We start from the raw sequence: 21,423 nt of genomic DNA, 5'->3' as shown, positions 1-21,423 counted from the left end.
TTTCCCTTAGTACATTGATTCAAATATTGTTGGTAACAATTTTGAATCTTTTTTGTACTTGTTGCTATTGATGTAATATTGAAGAGTTAATTGATTAAAAAAATAAATACAAGTTCAAAAAGATTCAAAATTTATTTTTTCAAAATACCAAAAAAGCCCTATATTTAAAATTTGTCGAAATGGGCCCGGTATTTTATTTTTTTGACCATTGGGTACTGTTCATGCGCGGGCCAAAATCGCGTCCACGTCAGCATCTCGCGCTAACGTGGACGTGATTTCCCGAAAAAAGGGTCATCCGGTAAATAATTAAAAAATGGGTCCATTTCGATAATTTAAAAAAAAAACTTTTATTGGTAAATTACCCATAGATACTACCAAATTCAAGGGGAAATTTTATATTATCCTTAGTTTTTATAATATATTTTCTTTTGCCCAAAAAACCCGGGTCATCGACACATCAAGCACTTTTGAGGGTTTGATTATTTCTTTATAAAATATAATGTAGTTCATGGAGGGACCAAGCTTCATAGTAGTATTTTCCTGTTTAAGAACAAGGGCATTTAGAATTAGTCTTGCTTGCGCAATACAATTATCACAAACTTCAATAAAATCCCAAGCCTTTACTGACCAAATTCATCAAAAGAATAGAAAAAGAAAAAGCTCAGTTCTCAAGTCTACATTTTCACACCCAAGAGTGTTACTCGTACAAAAGGCTTAAAAGCTTTAAAAGAAGAACTCAAATCATTCAACCCCCCATTCTGTCCTTTCATCAATGCCAGCAGCAGCAGCAGCAGCAGCAGCCTAATTTTGTACAATCTTACAACCAAACTAACCCATCACTTCAACCATTCTTGGTGTCTTCAAACAAAGCAAATGGGGCTCTGTTTTTGGTTCTTCCTGGTTTTTATACTTTGGCAAATGATGAATGTTCCAACACAAGCAGCCATTACTGTTGGTGGTGGTGTTGGCATCAATATTGGTAATGGTGGCGGCGGTGATGGTGGTGGTGTTCGGTTTGGTGGAGGAATCAACATCAACAACAACCCAACACCATCTGGTCCTTCAGTGTCAAAGCTCAACAATGCTTACACTGCTCTTCAAGCATGGAAATCAGCCATCACTGATGACCCTTTAGGGGTTTTAAAGACTTGGAATGGCTCAGATGTGTGCTCTTACAAAGGGGTCTTTTGTTCAGTAGATTCATCAAATGAACCATTTGTGGTAGCCATAGATCTCAACCATGGTAACCTTCAAGGTACTTTAGTAAAAGAACTCTCTTTTCTTACAGATATCACAATCTTTCACCTTAACAGCAACCGGTTTTCAGGGACAGTCCCTGATACTTTCAATGACCTTTCTTCACTTCAAGAGTTGGATCTTAGTGGCAATTATTTCTCTGGTTCTTTTCCTATGGTTACTTTATACATACCAAATCTTGTTTATTTGGACCTTAGGTTCAATAATTTCTCGGGTACCATCCCTGAAGATTTATTCTACAAAAGACTTGATGCTATCTTCCTCAATAACAATCAATTTGAAGGTGAACTCCCTTCAAACATTGGGAATTCACCAGCTTCTGTTATAAACTTAGCTAACAACAAATTCATTGGGAACATACCAGCTAGTTTTGGTTTCATGCGTTCTAAATTGAAAGAGGTTTTATTTTTGAACAACCAATTAACAGGTTGTATCCCACAAAGTGTTGGGTTGTTTTCAGAGATGCAAGTCTTTGATGTGAGCCATAATTCATTGATGGGTCATTTGCCTGATACTATGTCTTGTATGAGTGATATTGAGGTCCTTAATTTAGCACACAATGAGTTATCTGGTGTGTTGCCTGACATTGTTTGTTCATTAAGGAGCCTTATGAACTTGACTGTTGCATATAATTTCTTCTCTGGGTTTGGCCAAGAATGTTCCAAGTCTTTTTATAGGGATGTGGGGTTTGATTTCTCATTGAATTGTTTACCCGGGAGAGATATGCAGAGACCCCAACCTCAGTGCAATGTTATCCCTGGAAGTGGGCTGAGTTGCTTGAGAATCCCTTCTCCTCAGCCTCTAGTTTGTGGAGCATTGTTTGAGAACTTGAACCCTAATGTAACCCCATCATCATCATCATCATCACCATCTCCATGATCTCATCATACATGAATTAACTGGTATTGGTGCCTGTCATTCATTAATAGCTCATGTCCAGGGTTCAAATGCACTTGCTTAATGGGCCAATAATCTGGTTTAGTAACGTAAGGGCTAACCAGATAGTGGATGCCTTGACCTTCTGAGGAAGTCCATGTTATTTAAACTTTGAAATGAATCGATGCTGAAAGCTAGCTAGCTTTTGAACTATGTTATGTTTGCTCAATTCATCTGGTTTTTTAAGTTTGAGCAAGATCTGATAAAGATCATCTTATGAAATGTAAGATTTGTCTACCCAGTTCTATGAAAGAAATTTGGTGTGTAAGTCTTTTTGATAAACCATCTATGCTTGTTCTTTTTACTATAAGTTTTCACTGTATCAAAACATTCCTTTGCTGTCATTGCTTTGTTTGAGTGGAGGACTATTTTTCATTTATTTAAAAAATTCTCCGAAAATGAAAAAAAACCAAAACATCACACACGAATACTTAAAAAAATTAAAATATATATATATATTGGAACCTTGTGGTATCAAAATTGCACTCCTAAAGGAAGGTTTCCAAAAGAACAGCTATAACCCCCCCCCGGAACATGAACTGAAATATAAAAAAAATATTAAAAAAATTCAAACCATAATAACTTGAGGGCACAAAAATCATCTTTGGCATGTCAATGCAGTGGCTAAATCTAATTCCAAAATAAATTGTGCAAAATAAAACCTGAAAATTGTGCCATAAAGGGCAATGTTCTTAACATATACACCAAAAAATTTCAAGTCGAAATGTATGCTCGGAGTAAAAAAATAATTCTTGAATTTGCTTTGGGTAATTTTTAAAACAGAAGTGAAAAAAATAAAAAGTTTGGAGACACTTTTCCCCAACCATGACCAAAATCATGGAATTCAGCAGAAAACATACAAGTATCCCATTGTCTGCAGAAGCTATTTCACTAATCGATTGTTTGCTGAGGAAACAATTTTATTGTTAAAAATGGGTGCACCTTGTTGCAAAAGAAGTCGAAGGTATTCGGATGCATAACACTGTAAAACAAGGTCGGATACATGTCAAGTTTGACACAGGAAAGCAATTTCATTTTTCACTTGAATTTGCGGCTAACTGAATCGTAGCTTGGGACATTAATAACTGCAAAATATGACGGAAAAAACAAGTTAATATTATCTAAAATGCATTGCAATAAAACAACAAATTCAGTGGTTTAAGTTTCGAGTAAACTGTAAACTACCATTTCCATATGATGCCATTGTGAGAGGAGACGATAGAAGCTTTTGAGCTATCGAAGAAATATCCTTCAGTGTAATCTCATCAACAACCTTCAAGAAATACTCCACAGGTTTCCTAATAGGTTCAAAACAGTTTGGTTACAGAGAAGAAAATTATCATAGTTTTCTCATTATACATAGGACATATAAAAGGTATATAATCTGACAAGGATATATATTCATTTCTAAGTTCTTTCTTTATTTTAAGAGCCTTTGCACCCATATATTTATATACTCAACACGGGTATCAGACACAGATACCTAAATAAAAGTTGGAGCAACATTGGTCCATCAGAGCAAAGGACAACAGCAAAGAAGTTAGAGAAGTCATACCTCTCACCATATGTCAAGACTTGTTTCCCAATATCTTCTGAAGCAACCATCTGCAGAAATCGGCTCATAAGAACACTAAACAGCAGTGCTAGGCATGCAAATATGAATCCTTGACCAAAATCATTAATATCATCTACAATCAAGAATTTAAAGAACAGTTTACGTACTCTAGATTCCAAATTCATCAAAATTGCAGACTTGGTTGACTTTTTAGCACGGTCTAGTTGTATTTGGTCAACTGCAAAAAACACCATCAAAAGCATTTCAGAAACAATCCATTGAATGACCATTGCAGGAAAGATCATAGTTGCTGAAATAAAGAGCAGCCAACCTTGTCCAGGTGTTGCAACAGCAATAAGCTCCTTGACAGCTACATCAATGGCAGTTGGTGCAAAATCAGAACCCTGAATTAAGAAACATGAGTATCATCAAGAGTGTTACTACGATGGAGATGTTATCAGCACAAAGTGTCCAAAATTGGAAATTTGGAATAAATTCAGTGGAAGGCCAAGACGATAAAAAAAAAGTCAGGACCTGTAGGTAACAAATATTTTTTTAAAAAAAAGAGTTACACTAAGAAAACTTTCAAATGCCAATTACTAGCATTGACAAATAGATGTATGGCCTGAAAAACAGTGAGAAAATATTTGGTTGTGAGATTACTTTCAACACAAGCTCGTAAATTAATTAAAATTGGGCATACAGAGAAGAAAGCTCTTAGATGGCATAATTCAGAAGAATCATGACTAAATTTTAAATAGACTAGCACTTGAAAACCAAGGACACGGTGAAAGATGTATGGCATGGTCAAAAGAATCAACTAGAGATTTGCTGCATGAAACCATAATAGGGCAGGGAAAGATGGAGATCGGAATGGAACGGTACTAAAATTAGTAAAGGAAGGTTTAAGAGCAGACTTACAGTGGTAGCTTGTATTCCAAATATGCCAGTATGATTGTAAATGCTGTTGAATGCTGAAAATGAATAAACTTGTGGATACTCATTCAACACACGGACATCTGCTCATAACATAATCATCACTTTCATGTAGACTTAAACAAATTGACTAGAAAAATTTAAAAGAAATTGAGTGTCTAGTAGCAGCAGAATTTTGTAAATAAAGAAATTCACAAAAACAAACAAAACTTCATCCACCTTGCTCTATTACAACATGTCATATACTGAAAGATAATAGTGTGCAGCATGAAAGATCACTTACATAGTCTTGAATACATTCCTTTCCCAGGGCCACCAGCTGAAAATGATCCACCCCCTCCCATTAAAATCTATAGAATAATTACATTTATCAATTTTCCTATCTTGTGATCATGGTAACAAGTAGGAAAAACCAAAAATACACAATGAAAATTAATTGGGCAAGATAGGTTACTCCTAGGAAGAATTCTATGACCTATATTAAAATAGAGCACGGTGGAATAAGAAAATTGAGCAGACAGAGTAACCCAAAGTTAAAAACCTGAAGAACAGTCAAAATTATAGCTTCCTTCTCCTTGTGCCAACCACCAGGAAGTTCAAATGCAAGAGCAAAATGTGTTTGATCCTGCAGTTGAAACTAATTAACAACTCAAACTATGGAGAAATATGAAAGAAAAGATCATTTCAAGTATTTATAATACATACCCCTAAATCAGCCTGACAGCGATAATCACCGCCGGTGTACACAGATTTTGGCTCCTGAGGACGAGGAACATTGGAAAGATCTGATAAAAGTGGCTCGGCAACAGATAACAGTTCCTCATGTTCAACACCAGATGCTGCAAGTACCATCCGAGAAGCGGTAAAGTTTTCCTAATATTTTCATAGGAAACCAAGCTTATTAGTGAGAATGATAGACAAAGATCAGCAACAATCTCAACAATAATGAAACAATTAACACTGAAAGGTTAAAGCATACTAATAAAAGTTTTCTTCAAAACTACAATGATGCGGTTTACACTGAAAACATACTAAATAAAGTTCTCTTAGACTTACCAGGATAAAATCCTCCAAAACTGTACCATTCAATGTATTTACAGCAGACTCAGGGGCTAAAAGAGAATTCGCCAATGCACCAGAATAACCAGCTGAGTGAATGGCCTCTAAGAGCAAGCCCTGAGGATTCTTTGCAGCTTCAGCAATTTCCTCTTTCATTTTTTGAAGCTGTAGAAGGTGAAGTAATGAATTATCATCTCACAAGGCATTAATTCTAAATATGCTCAAAACTATTTAGCCTAAAAACGACAAGCTCAAGACAATTTACCTGTTCATTCACCTCCCAATCCAAGAAAGCTGGGTTTCTCACACAGTCAATAAGCAGCTCTACCATTTCAGGAACATAAGTCTTCAAAGCATCAAAGGTATATCCAATCTGCTCCCGAGAAACTGCAGCTTGTACATTGCCACCAATTGCCTCTACTTCCCGAACAATCCGCAAATGGCTGCGGTTTGTTGTGCTCTTGAAGGCCATACGCTCAAGCAGGTGTGAGACCCCAAATGAGGCAGGTGACTCATAGATTGAACCACAGTCAACATATAATCCTATTGATGCTGCAGGATTCTGCTTGGCAACAAAATCAAATAGCAAATTCAACAATGAGTTACAAAATTAATTTTCTTCTAAAATAAGAGACCTTATGTAAGAAAATATTCTTCACAAGAAGCAAATTCGTACATACCGCTGAGGTTTCTGAAGCAACTTTCAGGCCATTTGGAAGAGTTGTAATCTTAGTTTTACCAGGTTCAACATAGTCAGGCAATGAAGATGGTAGAGCTACACCTGGTAGAGGAAAATCTAGTGATGGTATGGAGTTGGACTGACCCCCAGTGAACCAACCAAGGAGGCCACCTGAAGAGGATGATGTTGTAGCAGCAGCAACAGAAGTTGAAAACCTTGCAGGTACTCTATGGCATGTCAAACCCTATATTCGCATTTTCATTCAAAGCATATCACTTCTCCAAGCATTGAGACTAACAATATTTGAAATTTTTACCGGATACATGAAACAGCTTAACATCAATACCCAGTTACAGCAATGACTACCCGAGATAAATACATTTAATTAAGAAATAAAAGTAACAAGCTAAGCATCAATAATGGATTAAAAGAACAGATCTATTGTCTATAAACAAAAGCAATCTCAGAATGCAAATATCGAAATCGAGTTATCTCTGTTACAGTCGAGATTGAAAATTGATTGTTATAGTGAGATCGAATCATCAGCGATCATAAGTTAGGGTTTGGGGAGAATTAGGGACTGACCTTGAGAGCCCGGAGGCGAGAAGCCGCTGCACGGTACATCTTGAATCGGCGATCTCTAAGAAACCCTAGAAATTATAGTGTACGGACCCTGTGAAGGTCTGTAGTCTGTCTGGTTTTGGGTGCCACTGCCGCAGGGTTTTGTTGGAAATGGGAGGCGACTCGTTTTGAGCCGTTGATGTTTTTGTTTGCTCTGCTTCAGTGATGTGGGAAGAATTGGCCGATGAGGATATCCACACGTGAGCGAATAGATGAGTTGCTATCTGAACCGTCTGTTATGGTATGCTAGCTGATGATCAACTCGATAGTCGTCCGATCGGCGTACTACTTACCAAGGTAAAAGTTTATTAGTCTTTGGTTAAACTATGTCATAATTCCCTGTACTTTAGAAAATTTAGAATTTAGTCTCTCTACTTTTCAGATTTTAAAATTCAGGTCCAATTGTTAATATTTTTTTTGTTAAATTTGTTGGTGTGACATTTTGAAATAAAAAAAAATACTCACTTAATAACCATGTAATTAATAAAATGGCATTGTAATTAACTTTGATCAAACAAAAAAAATAACATTATTAACCGTTCGATTTAAATTTTGAAATCTTGAAAGTAGAATGACTAAAATCTTGGAATTTAAAAGCACAATGACTAAATTTCAAGTTTTAGAAGACTATAGGGACTTGTGGCATATTTTTACTTTTTAATGACTTTGATTCTTATATTTTAGGGTAAACTATATCCAATCTCACTAAACTATTAGTAAGTTTACATTTTGGTCGTTGAACTTCAACAAGTTATAAAATGGTCACTGAACTATCCAAAAGTTTTCCTTTAAGTCGCTTAGCTTTAAAATCATTGTTGTATAGTCTTCTTTGTTCACACCACTTATATCAATAAAGCTCTCTTTATAGTTCAGTTTGTTTTCAAGAACTATCTTTGAACGTTAAGAATTTGCCATCTAAAATTTAAAAAGCTTTCTTCTTTGATTTATGACACTGATTGTCAAATCAAATTAAAGTTTCAAGTATAGATTTGAACCACGATCAAAGTTACTTATATATATTTGTACAAAATCAATATTCATATATCAAATTATACATTAAAATAAAATTTACGTATAATTTTGAAACACACAATCCATTAGTAACTAAGCATCAAGATGAAGATAATACATGTGATGAACGGAAATAATACCGAATCAAAATAGGGGAAAACGATCCATATATGTGATGCAATTACAACTATTCATCCCCCTTGGTAGTTTCATTATTCTATCATTGATAGTTGTAAACGAATAGGCACCTCTTTAATTATAGTTTGAAGTAGGTTGGAATCATAGCAAATTGGCCCCCATACGTTAGATAAAAGAGTAAATTGGTTCATCTATTAAAAAACTCATCTATTTTTATTGTTAAAAACTGCTCTTTGTACATCGCCATAAGGTACATGTGGCACACCACCTATCTTTACTATCTGATTATTTTCACCAGCCATGCCAATTTTCAATAGTATAATTAGATGAAAATTTTAATAGAAATAACTAATTTGCGCTTTGTTTTAACATACAATGATTAATTTCTCCATTTTTTGAGTAGATGAGGCAATATGCAATCTGACTTCTAGTACGGGCGCCTCTATAATACTTTTACCCCAATGTGTAGTTGACCCCTATTCATTCTTTTAAAGGGTTTTGCGTATATAAACATTAACATTATACATAGTTGTTAAAATTTGATTAGACTTAAAATGAGACCTAAAAATTTGTCCACACTCATTCATATTTATAAATTGTTAATCCAAACCCGTTTAAAATAGTTATTTTTTAAATATAATATTTTTGTTTAATATTTAATATTTAATATTTAATATTTAGTAAATTTGTGTTATTTTATTTTATTAAATTATAACATAAACTACTTGCCATGCTTTTTTAACATTTACTTATAGTATTCTATATTTTATTTTTATATGCCAAATCTAATTAACATATAAGAATAAAAAGATATAATTCCAACCTTAAATATTGAATTTCAAATTCAAATTCAGTCCACATTTTAAATAGGTCTAAAATTTCGTTTAAATCTAATTTTATCATCATATTTTGTCAAAAATAGAGATGACATAAATTTTTGCACGACCCGTCCCACTATAACTTTTATTTATATATAATTAAACTTGTCCCGCCTTAAACTTTACATAATACTTTCGTCTTCGACTCCAATCCGATTCAAAAAATAGCTTACCTAATATGTTTCGTCTTGTCTCGAAATTTTAAATAATATTTTATAATATATTGATTTTTTAAATTTAACTCAAATATATTATCAAATCTTATAAAAAGTAACAAATTATAATGAAATATATAATACATATTTATAAAATTAAAATATATGTCATAAATAATTATAAAATTAATATAAGAATATTTCAGTAAATATGCTCTGGGATTTCTTTACCATTCCTAGCTAAACTAATAAAAAACTCTCCAAATATGGAATGGAGCATTGGGCTCGTGCAGATAATTATATTCCATATTTGTGAGAATAAATCGCCGCTTTTCAGTGCCTTTGATTTGTATTTTGGATCTTTAATTTGAGAAAGAAAAAGTTGATCAGTACATTTCTTTTTGGTTTAAGGTTACGGTTGTCGTTCGAGGAGTTCCCGCTAGTGCTACACGATGGCTTCCCCTGCTTTGCCTGAGATTTCAAAGCCTAAGATCGTCGACGGTCCCGGCGGTTATGTACTTGAAGATGTTCCTCACTTAACTGATTATATTCCTGATCTTCCTGTAAGGCATTTCTACGTATAATTTGCAGGCATTCATAGTTTCTCTTGATTCGAAAGCCTCGTTTTCCATTTCTCTCGAATTCAAGATCGTTTTTCTTTGTTCTTTTTTTTTTCAATTGATTGATCGAAAATGAGTGAATTAGTTTCAATTTTTAAAAATCTGATTTGATTTTTGACTTTTTTTAATGACAGACTTATCCTAATCCGTTGCAAGACAATCCGGCATACTCTGTTGTTAAGTAAGCTTCAACTTTAGAGCTATTTTTTTTACATCGATTGTTGAAATGTTTGCTAAATTAGTATTAATTTGATCGAAATTTTTAAATATCACTAGGCAATATTTTGTTCACGTTGATGATAGCGTCCCTCAAAAGGTTAGCCGTCCTTCCTTTATAGTTTATATACATCTTTTCAAAATTTTGCTAAGCATTTGTTTCTTCTTAGTTAAATATAATCAATGCTTATTTTCATCTTTATAGGTTGTAGTTCACAAGGATGATCCAAAAGGAATTCATTTCCGACGAGCTGGAGCACGTCAAAAGGTGTGTGTTTAAACCTTTTTTTTGTTGGACGAAAGCGTGTGTTTAAACTTACCATAAGCCTTTTCTTAAAGATTAATTGGATGTAGAAATCGGAAAGATCTAATTTGAATATAAAATCATACGAACTTTAACAGAAAAGAATCAAATAGTGTTATGGGGAAGGGATATGAATTTGACGTTAAATTGAACTCATTTGTGGCGATGTGGGGAATGGCCAGCCATCCAAGGAATCGGCGGAGACAAAACATGTTCCCGCCAGGTGCACCAAGATTCTATGCATCTTGGGCAGCCCAAATCACCACCAATAGTTGGTGACGAGGACTTGAGGTAGAGAATCTTTGCTTCTCTTGTCGACTAACATGTCCAAACTCAAAAGTTTGCTTAAATATAGATTCGAAAAATAAATTTAGATAAAAAAATAAGATCCGTTTTTTAAATGAGCTAGACCTTGGGTAAGTTTTTTTGCCCGGCCCGAATGTGCCTAAAATTTTTTCTCATATATTGTTTTGTTGTTATTTTATTATTGTTTTATTGTCATTTTGCTATCATTTTATTATTATATTGCTATTGTTTTATTGTTATTGTTTGGATATTATATAACTCTTATTTTATTATTAATTTTACTACTATTTTGGAGGTTGCTTGCTAAGTTGCAAGTATTTTAGTGTTATTTAAGCATAAAGATTTTTTAATGTATTTTTAATGTGTTGAAAAATATTCATTTTAATATTTTTAATGTGTTTGATGTATTATATTTTTAAATTTATTTTTATATGAAAAATTTAATACGAATGAACCGTATTAAGTTTGAATTGAACACTTTTTATCTAGTCAAAATTAGACAAAATTTTAAACTCATTATTAAAATCGATCCAAGCCTAGAAAAGACCTAAAATTTGACTTTGACCTGACCCAATTTTATCCATAACCAGGCCTAATCTCATTACATGCTCTATTACCCAAATCAACATTCTTGGTGGAGAACATATTTTTGTGTCATCCCAAATTCCCACCAATAGTGTTGATTTGGCGTTAAATCCCTATTCATAACACTATTCAATCCATTCTATTTTGATAAATGATATTGGGTATATATTATTTAAGTTATAAATTGTTTATTTTATATTATTTAAGTAAAAAAGCGCTTATTTTAATATTTACGTAATGATTGAATTAGATATGGATTAATGAAACTCTGAAGTTTGATGTGTGTTTTTATTATAATGTGGTGGATATTTAATGGTTATGTAGGTATATTTTCATTCTGATGACGTTCATGCATGTATTGTAACGTGTGGCGGTCTTTGCCCTGGACTCAACACTGTGGTTAGAGAGATTGTATGTGGCTTGCACCACATGTACGGTGTAAAGAAAGTATTGGGGATCGATGTAAGCAATCATTTAGTATCGAATAAATTCGTTAATGAATTTTTAAAAATTTATTTACAAAATTATTTAAATTTTTTTCTATTATAATATAAATAGTAATATTATTTTTATTATTTGTGCTTTATTTTATTTATAACATAGCTGTTAAAACTTATTATATTTAAATCAGTTTAGATTTAAACATATTTATTTGTTTGTTAGTTTAAATCAATTTAGGTTTGTTTGTTGTTTACATTGTTTTTCATTTTCGAGGGCATGTTAGATTTTATGTTTATGAATACTTTCGTTTAATCTTTAAAATTTTAGTTAATTTAATTTAAATAAATAGACATAAATACATAATTTTTAATGAAACGAGATTAAACACAAATTACTTTTAAAAAGTTAAACACAAATTTAAAATTTTTAACAAATATGAGCCTCATAAATAATCTTTTCAAAATAGTATAAAGTGGTGTATTAATAATTAACGAGTTTAATGCATTTGCAGGGAGGATACAAGGGATTTTATGCTAAAAATACAGAGTTAGACCTCGAGGTTATTCATATTTATAAACAAGTTTATTTAATTTAATTAAACATAAATATATATAATTTTAAATATACTAAGTTTAAAAAAATTAAAATTCTTAATAAACAAAATCAAATACAAATTTTAAAATAAGTATTAGACAAATAAAAATTTATTCATTCAAACTCAGATGCAATTAACGAGTTTAATGCATTTGCAGGGAGGATACAAGGGGTTTTATGCAAAAAATACAGTGTATTTAAATCCCAAGGTTGTTAATGATATACATAAACGTGGTGGAACTATCCTTGGGACATCACGAGGTGGACATGATACCTCAAAAATTGTTGATAGCATTCAGGATCGTGGGATTAATCAGGTTTGTGTAAAAGTAAAAAAAAAAAATAGTCCCATACTTTTATATGATTATGGGATGGTTAAAATATGTCACAAGCCAATATACTCTTTTTAAATTTGAAATGTAGTCCTTATATTTTTATTTTCAGGAATTCAATCCCTTTACTTTTCAATTTTTAAAATTTAAGTTCCACTGTTAACATTGTTAAATTTAGATTCATTACAACGTTAATTTTTTGGTTACATGGTTACTGAGTGAGTTTCTTATTTTAATTTCAAAATGTCACATCAATAAATTTAATGAAAAAATTTTAATTGTATTAACAATTGAAAATAAATTTTGAAATCTTAAAAAATAAAAGAGTTAAATTTTTGAAAATAAAAATAGATTAAATTTCAAATTTAGGAAGAGTACAAGAATTATATGATCAACATATCAAGAGGTCTAACCTTGATACATTTGATATTTTCAGGTTTACATTATCGGAGGAGATGGAACTCAAAGAGGTGCAGCTCTTATATTCGAGGTCAAAATTTATTATTATTATTATCTTTGATTAATTGTCAATATGGACGTGTTAAAAGATTTTCAAAGTTTTTTTAATGTGTTTTGAAGAGTTTTGAAATCAGAATATGCATTTGAGACATGAGTTGAATGCAATATCTCAAAAAATAAAATAAATAAAGCTATATAAAATATCTTTAATAGAAAATAGAATATTGATTTGCAATGCGAGTTTGTGCTTATTAAAAAAAATTGTTCCATACTCTACAGGAAATTAGAAGGCGTGGTCTCAAAGTTTCAGTTGCCGGTATCCCTAAAACTATTGACAATGACATTCCGGTAAATCCAATTGAGTTGATTAAATTTTTTGGGTAAATTGCATTATTAGTAACTAAATTATTGGTGAGTTTTCGTTTTAGTCATTTAACTAAAAAAAATACAATTTAATCATTAAATTATTCAAAAGTTTTCATTTAAGTCACTGGTTTGTTAAGTTTTTTTTAAAGTCTCGCCAACAAACTCCAAATGATGATTCGGTAATTGCTACATTAGATGAGTAGAAGAACATACCTTATATTCAAGTCGATCTAACGATCAGTGTCGATCTAACGATCAGTGTCGAAGATCTGAGAAAAAAACTATTTTAACCATATAGCATGGATTTTAATAGTCCAATTACTTAAATGAGAACTTTTGAATAGTTCATTGATCAAAACAAAACTCACCCATAATTTAATGACTAATGATGTAGTTTACCTGGATTGTTTTAACCACAAGCCTGTTTCGAATTACAACCTTGGTTTTTTTGGTTATTACACAATCTTGAAACTTTGTTTCATTTTGTCGCACGAGACAGGTTATCGACAAGTCGTTTGGCTTCGACACTGCAGTTGAGGAGGCTCAACGTGCCATTAACGCCGCTCATGTTGAATCTGAAAGTTTCGAGAATTGTATTGGTCTTGTGAAGTTGATGGGCCGCTACAGTGGTAAGTTTCTCTTTCTGTCTCGCTTTTGAAGTGTTAAATCGTGCATTGCAACAAACAAGTGAGAGAGTTACTGTAACACCCCGAACCCGAAACCGACACCGGAGTCGAACACGAGGTGTTAACTGACTTTAACCCCTTACAAAATTTATTTTCCAGACACTGCCCAATCTGTGTACTAGTCGTTTTAAAAATCATATCTTGAGTTTCGTAACTCGAAAATCAGTTTCGTAATTTTTCCCAGAAACTAGACTCATGTGCCCATCTATGTATTTTTTCTAGAATTTTTTGTCGGGCCAATTAGTACAGTTTATTAGTCAAAGTCTCCCAAGTTGCAGGGGTCGACTACACTGACCTTTGCCCATTACGACTTGGATATCTCCCTGCACGGGGCTTCAATACTGATTCCGTTTGTTTCTATGAAAACTAGACTCAGAGAGGAATCTGTACATATATGGTACGACCCCTAATTATCTCTGGTTAATTTGTAATGAATTTCCAAAGTCGGAGCAGGGAATCCAGAAACCATTCTGGCCCTGTCCCACAATAATCTGATTATCTCTTAATATACTGCCCATATGATCTTTTCGTTACTTCCTCATGAAAGCAGACTCATCGAGCTTCGATTACATAATTTATTCATCAATTAATTCCACTCCTACTATTTTTAGTGATTTTTCAATCTCATGACACTGCTGCTGCCAGCATCTGTTACGAAAGTAACTAGGTCCATCTCATGCCTACCCTTGATCCAACTCAATCGAACATTCGTGCCATTTTCGCATGGCTTAAAGTTTACATGCCAAAATTCAAACGCAACGTAATAGCTTATACATGCCAAAATGTTCTTCTAAGCCAACTAAGAAGAAAGTACCAAAACTTGCTATCCGGTGTGATGACTTCGATGACGGCCTGACCCCGCAAAAATAGATGAGTCCAAGCAACCTATAATGGGTGACAAGGAAACACCGAGTGAGTTTATAACTCAGTAAGTCATAAGCAATGCACTACCATCCATCAATAACATTATCACAAGAGGAAACAAAATGGAACGAGACAATTTACTCCATCCATACCGAACCATACCATAGTTCCTCCAACCTATCGATTCAATTTCATATCAATTCATGCATTCACAATCCATATACTCATCAATAGGACATTGAAGCATTTTCATAAATCAATTTATTTTCGTTACAATCAAACAACTAAACGGCCTTTCACCCATCCTACGATAAATTTTATGTACGTGACTTCAAGTATAGTTGTCACATAGGTTCAACTTACCGAGCTCAACACCAAGTATAAGCATAGCACCTATTAGCCATGTACTCAAGACACTTACCCGATCCGCTGTCCGCGATCGACTCAATAGTGTCGCACACATAGTGTCCATAATGATTCACGAATGTATATTGAGCCCGCACACTCAGTGCTATATAATCAACTCGCACACTTAGTGCTACGTAATCAAATCGCACACTTAGTGCTACATAGTCAAACTCGCACACTTAGTGCCGCATGGTCAATTCGCACACTTAGTGCATCATATTCATTTCGCACACTTAGTGCAACATAGTCAAATCGCACACTTAGTGCTGTACAATTTAATCCCGCGCACTTAGCGCCAATCTCATGGTCATAAATGGTTATCCCGCACGTTTAGTGCCGAGATCAACAACTCAGTACATCTTACCTCTTTTCTTTCATTCAACAATTTCATCATCACATACGTACATGCATATATATATATGTATATTTATTCATTCCATTCAGCATCAATACATAAACATTATGACCATTGAAATAATACCAACTACATGCTTAATGACTTACCTCGTGTTGGGTAAGACGGTTCCAACTCGGCTACTCGATGACCTTTTCTTTGCCTTTGCTCGATTCACCTCCTTTAACTCCTTGAGCTAAATCAAACAAATTTAACTCATTAAAGTCTCATTTTGCTAGCTTATGGCCGAATATGACAAGGAGTTTGATGGGTCATATGGCCACCTTTTAGCTCAAGTACACAATGGTCATATGCATTTTTAATCACATCAAATGATTCAATACAATTCACTCGAACATCAAAAGAGAACCTCAAGGTACTTAGTCCATATACACATTAGACATTAGAGTCACATATGTACGAATTCACGAATCGAATTCGACATATTAGCTAATTTTCCCTTTAGCCGAACCTTCTAAGTCAAGATAAAGCCATCAACATGCTTACCTTTGGCCGAACATACACATCAACTTAGGTGCTCATTTATGTGGCCGAACACACACATGTCTATGTTAAGGCCGATTGCAACACTCAATACATCCTACAAGTATGGACACTTGCATTGACTAAACACCATTTCTATTATTTTTACTCCAAAGCCGAATGCCTCTCAAGCCCTAAACTCATGATCCTTTCATCATTAAGCAAGTGTTATAGCACAACTAACATCCATTTTCAATTTGAACACCAACATAAAAATATTAAACATGAAAATCCATAGCCGAAACCTATACATGACATTACTCATTCCACCCATCGAAACAATATTTGTTCAAGACATCAAGCATTTTTATTTGGGTATTACATATATGAGCATTTAGAATTTATATTTTTAGCAAGATCAATTTCTTTCCTCAACACATTCTTCATCAAAACTTAAAGGAAGTAATCAAATTTCCTTCTTTAATAGCCATAGCCGAATGCTCCATCCATCCATCAAAGTTAAAAATTTTGCATGGTCTAAGTAAGAACCATGATAATTAACCTAAAACAAGCTAAAATTTCACAACTTTAACACAATATACTAACCTTATTAAGCATTCAAATGGCCGAAAGTCCTTTGCCCCTATTCCTTCCTTCACATTCGGCTTAGAAGAAACAAAGATGAACACTTAGTTTTCTTCACCCATTTCCCCCCCTTCTCAAGCTTCAAGTGACCGAATGTTTGCCCCAATTCTTTCTTTCAATCCGGCCAAGAAGACAAAGATGATGCTTTGTCTTCATTACTTTTCTTTTTATTCTTTCTTTAATCTATTTCCTTTCTTTTGCATAAAATAATGGCCATTTAATTAAGATTTAATACATATTATATATATATGACCATCATGGCCGGCCACCACTTAAAATAAAAGGGGTATTTGACATGCAAGTACAACTATTTGCAACATGCATAAATGGGCCACCTTACATTAGCCTAGCACATTTCTAAATTTTCTCACATAAGTCCTATTTAATAAAATTTCACTTACAATTTACAAAATTCAACCATGAAATTTTAACACATGCATATATACATATTCTAGACAATAAATATCACATTCAAACATTTCGGTGACTCGGTTTAGCGGTCCCGAAACCACTTCCCGACTAGGGTCAATTTTGGGCTGTCACAGTTACAACCATGGTTTTTGATTGCGGTCCATTCTTAAAGACAATTAATTATGGCGTTAATGTGTTCCGTCAATTGTATATAATTTTGATTGATATAATAAAAATTTTAGCTTTCGATGTTTACATATTTTGTCATTTTGGCCTTAATTGTAAAAGGTTTAACAAATTCAACCTACACATTTACACAAATGTTGCGGGGATAAATTTGTTAAATTAGGATCAAATTGATAGAACATTTAAATTTTGAGGGCTAAATTTGTTATTATACCAATCAAAATCATGTACAATAAATGGAAAACATTAACGCCGTGATTAATTATCCGTAGCTGCTAACTTTCGAAATTGTCAATGATTAAATTGCTCTGATTTTTTTAGAAAGGGACCAATTTACTCAATTAAAAAATTGAAAGAAACTAGAAGGATTTTTTTATCAAATTATTGTTATTCTATATTTCTTGAAATATTATATCTTCATACTCATGTCTTAATTCGTGACGGAGTAACCTAATGTCTAAACCAACTAATATGGGCAGGTTTTATTGCAATGTATGCGACATTAGCAAGCCGAGATGTGGATTGTTGCTTGATCCCAGAGTCACCTTTTTATCTTGAAGGACCTGGAGGGCTTTTTGAATACATTGAGAAACGACTTAAAGAAGATGGGCATATGGTCATTGTGATTGCAGAAGGTGCAGGCCAGGAACTACTTTCCCAAAGCATTCAATCCACGACAGATGCTTCAGGAAACAAGCTTCTCCAGGATGTTGGGCTATGGATATCACAAAGTATCAAGGTATTACTATATGCTACCAACTCGATTATCAATTATCCAAATCTTTTGAGATTGCAATACGTCGAAATGTTAATCCATGTCTAATACTCGTGATATATGAAACTTCACTCATTGGCTTGGGACCGTCATTTTTTCAGGATCACTTTTCAAAACAAAAGATGCCCATAAACCTCAAATATATAGGTCAGTAGAGTAGGATTCGTTTTGGTAAAAGTAATTGTATTAATAATTTTCTACTAAAAATGATAAATTAGACTGTGTACGTATATTAAAAAGTAAATTAGATTTTTTGGTAAAAACTCCATTCATTTTTACTGTTAAAAATTTACTCATGTATGTTGGCATGAGGTATATTGTCTGGTTATTTCGTTAATCACGTCAGTTTTTAACAATAAAAATAGATGAAATTTTTAACAAAAATGATCAATTTATTTTTTGATCTGATGTACAAAAACTAATTTATTATTATTTGAATGACAAATATAAAATATAATCAAACTCTTAATACAAATATCTTCATGGTACTTTTACCAATAAAAATGTAAGTGTTGTTGGAAGAAGTTATTAAAGTTTTTTTTTTAAATAATTTGTATTCGGGCAGATCCTACTTATATGATTCGTGCTGTTCCAAGCAATGCATCGGATAATGTTTACTGTACACTTCTGGCTCAAAGTGCTGTCCATGGAGCGATGGCGGGATACACTGGCTTCACAAGCGGACTTGTCAATGGCAGGCACACTTACATACCTTTCAACGTGAGTTAATTCCAACTTTGCTGATCTGACTCTCAAATTTTTCTTCTTCTCAATATTGGTATTCGATGCAAATTCATGGCATGTTCAAACATGCTATACATATTAATATACGATACTGGTATCAAATTTTGAGTAATTTGAAATGAGTTAAAATCAAGTAAAAGTGTTATGAAATTTTTTTATTAGGAGTTTATTAAAAAAAATGTAAATTAGTATATTTATATTAAATTAAAGAGCAAAATAATTTTCCTGTTAAAAATTTCATCAATTTTTAATGTTAAAACTAGTCTCTATATGTTAAAATAAGGTACACATGATATGTCATGTGTAACTCTGTTTGGTTATTTTATCAGCCACGACAGCTTTTAACAGTAGAAATTGATAAAATTTTTAATAGAAACAGCTAGTTTATTCTTTAATCTAATCTATATGGGCTAATTTGCTCACTTTTTAATAAATGGATAAATTACAATCTAACTTCTAATATAATGACTTTCGTGGTATTTTTATCGAGTTTTAATCCAGATTTTCATTTAGAAATCTATAAGTTATTTTGGTTCTTTGCATACCCTTTAAAATTTAGAAAACTATTATTAAGCCCTTAAAACTTTTTGAAAATTTTATTTAAGTCCCTCATTTTTAACAAAAAATCTAATTAAATTACAAAAGTTTTTAAAAAATTCAAATATCATCATTGATTTTATAAAAATTAAAAAAGAATAAATCCTCTAAATTTTTTGAAAATTCACATTAAACCCCAAAATGTTTGAATTTTTTAATTAAAATCCATCAAAACTTAATATCACTTTCGGTCATTGTGTTCACGAGGCTTCTTAAGCTTTTCTATTGTTCCTTTGAAAACACTTACGTCCATGTTTCAGGGACGAAGACAAAATTAAGACTTGGCTCTCAAGAATGATAGATTTATCATTCAATCCTTTAAATTTTCATGAAATTATGTATTAGTATAATGGTAAAATTATATTTTACTCCAATAATTTATATTTCGTCTTTGGCTCTTAAAACAATTTCATAGCGTCATCCATGTTTATGGAGGCAACCACTGAACACTGTCATTAATATGCTTTGATGATTTTATGGGCAGCGAATTATCGAGAAACAAAACAAGGTTGTGATTACAGATAGGATGTGGGCAAGGCTTCTTTCTTCAACAAATCAACCCAGCTTTTTGAGACCATCAACCAACTTGTTGAGTAACGAAAACGGTAGCCAAAAGAGTTCGGACAAAAAGGTAACTCACTAATACTCGGAATTCAAGTTGAGTGTTGGATATAGATATATGTTTACTACAGATATATCTATTTTTAAAATATTCTTTTATATTGAATGACCTGATGGTTAAGGATGTTTACCGCCCAAGTGTGGTCTAGATTCGAGTCGCGTTAGTCAGTTGGTTGTTCGAGCTTTACCTTGTTACTGTAATTCACCAAAAAAACATATTCCTTTGTATTCATATATATATATATACTCATCATGTCTTCTGGATATGTATATAACTACATTAAAAGAAAATGAAAACTTCGAATAGTAATGGTTAGCCCACAGTTATATAATAGTCTGCTACTCAGTGTTCTTCTTCCATAAACCTTGAATGGTTTATTTTGTGTAAGATCCTGGCAGTTTATTATTATGAAATATATTGTACTTTTTTTTTTCTACTTATTTATTAATGATTGTTATTATTTATTTTGAATTGAAATTTTTACTTTTTAGAATTATCATATCGTTGTTCGGTGTTATGCATCAACTCGAATCAATAACGAAAGAGAAAAATAGAGAAGATCAAGAATATAAATTTACGTGGAAAACCCTTAGTTAAGAGGATAAAAAATCATGGGTAAAAGAAATTTTAGTTTTTCATTAGATGAGTAAACAAATGAGAGTACAATACGGAGAAAATAAACCTAAATGTACAAAATTCTCTCAATAACTACCATGAAAACTCTCGCTAAAACTCATTTGCAACTACATCTTATCGCCTTTAAAGAAAAGACCTATAGTACTACATCTTTAATTGTCTAAATTGAAACAGGTATGTAAGACCCATTTAAATAGACTAAGTTTAAAGGGCTAAAACGACTAAAATATCCTTGAGGGTATCAAAGTTTGACTAAGAGAAATAGTCCTGCTTGGTTGTCAAAACGCGGTTGCATAAGTTGGGAAAACATTGTAACATCCATGCTCTCCTCGTCACGACATCGATGCCACATTAATCTTGGGGTTTCATTGTGTCGTCATGACGCCAAGTCTGTTTTGACCATTCTTCGGTTGCTCATCAATCATCTCTCTAAGTGCTCGGAAAGAGTTCGATAAATGCAAGGCATACCTCGCATTTGGAATAGATTTCAAAACTACATATGAACTTTGGTTTAATGTATAATT

The 21,423-nt window shown here is 32.8% G+C and overlaps 3 protein-coding genes across 4 annotated transcripts; 2 read left to right on the top strand and 1 right to left on the bottom strand.

The window, feature by feature from the left end:
- Positions 1-524: 524 nt before the first annotated feature.
- Positions 525-2,475, top strand: LOC107932056 (leucine-rich repeat extensin-like protein 4). Its single transcript, XM_016863992.2, has one exon. The coding sequence runs from the start codon at positions 874-876 to the stop codon at positions 2,134-2,136; it is 1,263 nt and encodes a 420-aa protein (XP_016719481.2). The 5' UTR covers positions 525-873; the 3' UTR covers positions 2,137-2,475.
- Positions 2,476-2,862: 387 nt separating this feature from the next.
- Positions 2,863-7,302, bottom strand: LOC107932055 (mitochondrial-processing peptidase subunit alpha). Its single transcript, XM_016863991.2, has 13 exons — positions 7,008-7,302; positions 6,424-6,666; positions 6,009-6,305; positions 5,741-5,908; positions 5,390-5,557; positions 5,226-5,309; positions 4,968-5,034; positions 4,670-4,767; positions 4,080-4,152; positions 3,916-3,986; positions 3,749-3,798; positions 3,379-3,491; positions 2,863-3,278 (listed from the first exon to the last, which is right to left on the bottom strand). The coding sequence occupies exons 1-13, from the start codon at positions 7,044-7,046 to the stop codon at positions 3,232-3,234; spliced, it is 1,518 nt and encodes a 505-aa protein (XP_016719480.1). The 5' UTR covers positions 7,047-7,302; the 3' UTR covers positions 2,863-3,231.
- Positions 7,303-9,453: 2,151 nt separating this feature from the next.
- On the top strand, positions 9,454-20,689 carry LOC107932044 (ATP-dependent 6-phosphofructokinase 3). 2 transcript variants are annotated; one of them, XM_041109409.1, is made up of 15 exons: positions 9,454-9,537; positions 9,637-9,788; positions 9,980-10,026; positions 10,122-10,161; positions 10,267-10,329; positions 11,581-11,718; positions 12,209-12,256; positions 12,450-12,608; positions 13,060-13,113; positions 13,362-13,430; positions 13,948-14,077; positions 18,005-18,264; positions 18,402-18,447; positions 18,866-19,020; positions 20,126-20,689. In XM_041109409.1, the coding sequence occupies exons 2-15, from the start codon at positions 9,678-9,680 to the stop codon at positions 20,282-20,284; spliced, it is 1,479 nt and encodes a 492-aa protein (XP_040965343.1). In that variant the 5' UTR covers positions 9,454-9,537; positions 9,637-9,677; the 3' UTR covers positions 20,285-20,689. The 2 variants fall into 2 exon arrangements, with proteins under 2 accessions (XP_040965343.1, XP_016719473.1); XM_016863984.2 differs by lacking the exon at positions 12,209-12,256 and having other exon boundaries at positions 9,475-9,788.
- Positions 20,690-21,423: the final 734 nt, after the last annotated feature.

This window comes from Gossypium hirsutum, chromosome D13, assembly GCF_007990345.1.
Source record: "Gossypium hirsutum isolate 1008001.06 chromosome D13, Gossypium_hirsutum_v2.1, whole genome shotgun sequence".
Taxonomy (NCBI): domain Eukaryota; kingdom Viridiplantae; phylum Streptophyta; class Magnoliopsida; order Malvales; family Malvaceae; genus Gossypium; species Gossypium hirsutum.
This window is presented reverse-complemented; position numbering and strand designations above follow the sequence as displayed.

Excerpts from the sequence above, each read along its gene's own strand:
- LOC107932044 (XM_041109409.1), top strand. The coding sequence starts at position 9,678 with ATGGCTTCCCCTGCTTTGCCTGAGATTTCAAAGCCTAAGATCGTCGAC. Across the intron at positions 9,789-9,979 it reads ATTATATTCCTGATCTTCCT|ACTTATCCTAATCCGTTGCA; the intron begins GTAAGGCATTTC and ends TTTTAATGACAG. Across the intron at positions 10,330-11,580 it reads GAGCTGGAGCACGTCAAAAG|GTATATTTTCATTCTGATGA; the intron begins GTGTGTGTTTAA and ends ATGGTTATGTAG.
- LOC107932056 (XM_016863992.2), top strand. The coding sequence starts at position 874 with ATGGGGCTCTGTTTTTGGTTCTTCCTGGTTTTTATACTTTGGCAAATG.
- LOC107932055 (XM_016863991.2), bottom strand. The coding sequence starts at position 7,046 with ATGTACCGTGCAGCGGCTTCTCGCCTCCGGGCTCTCAAG. Across the intron at positions 6,667-7,007 it reads CTCGCCTCCGGGCTCTCAAG|GGTTTGACATGCCATAGAGT; the intron begins GTCAGTCCCTAA and ends ATGCGAATATAG. Across the intron at positions 5,035-5,225 it reads TAATTTTGACTGTTCTTCAG|ATTTTAATGGGAGGGGGTGG; the intron begins GTTTTTAACTTT and ends ATTATTCTATAG.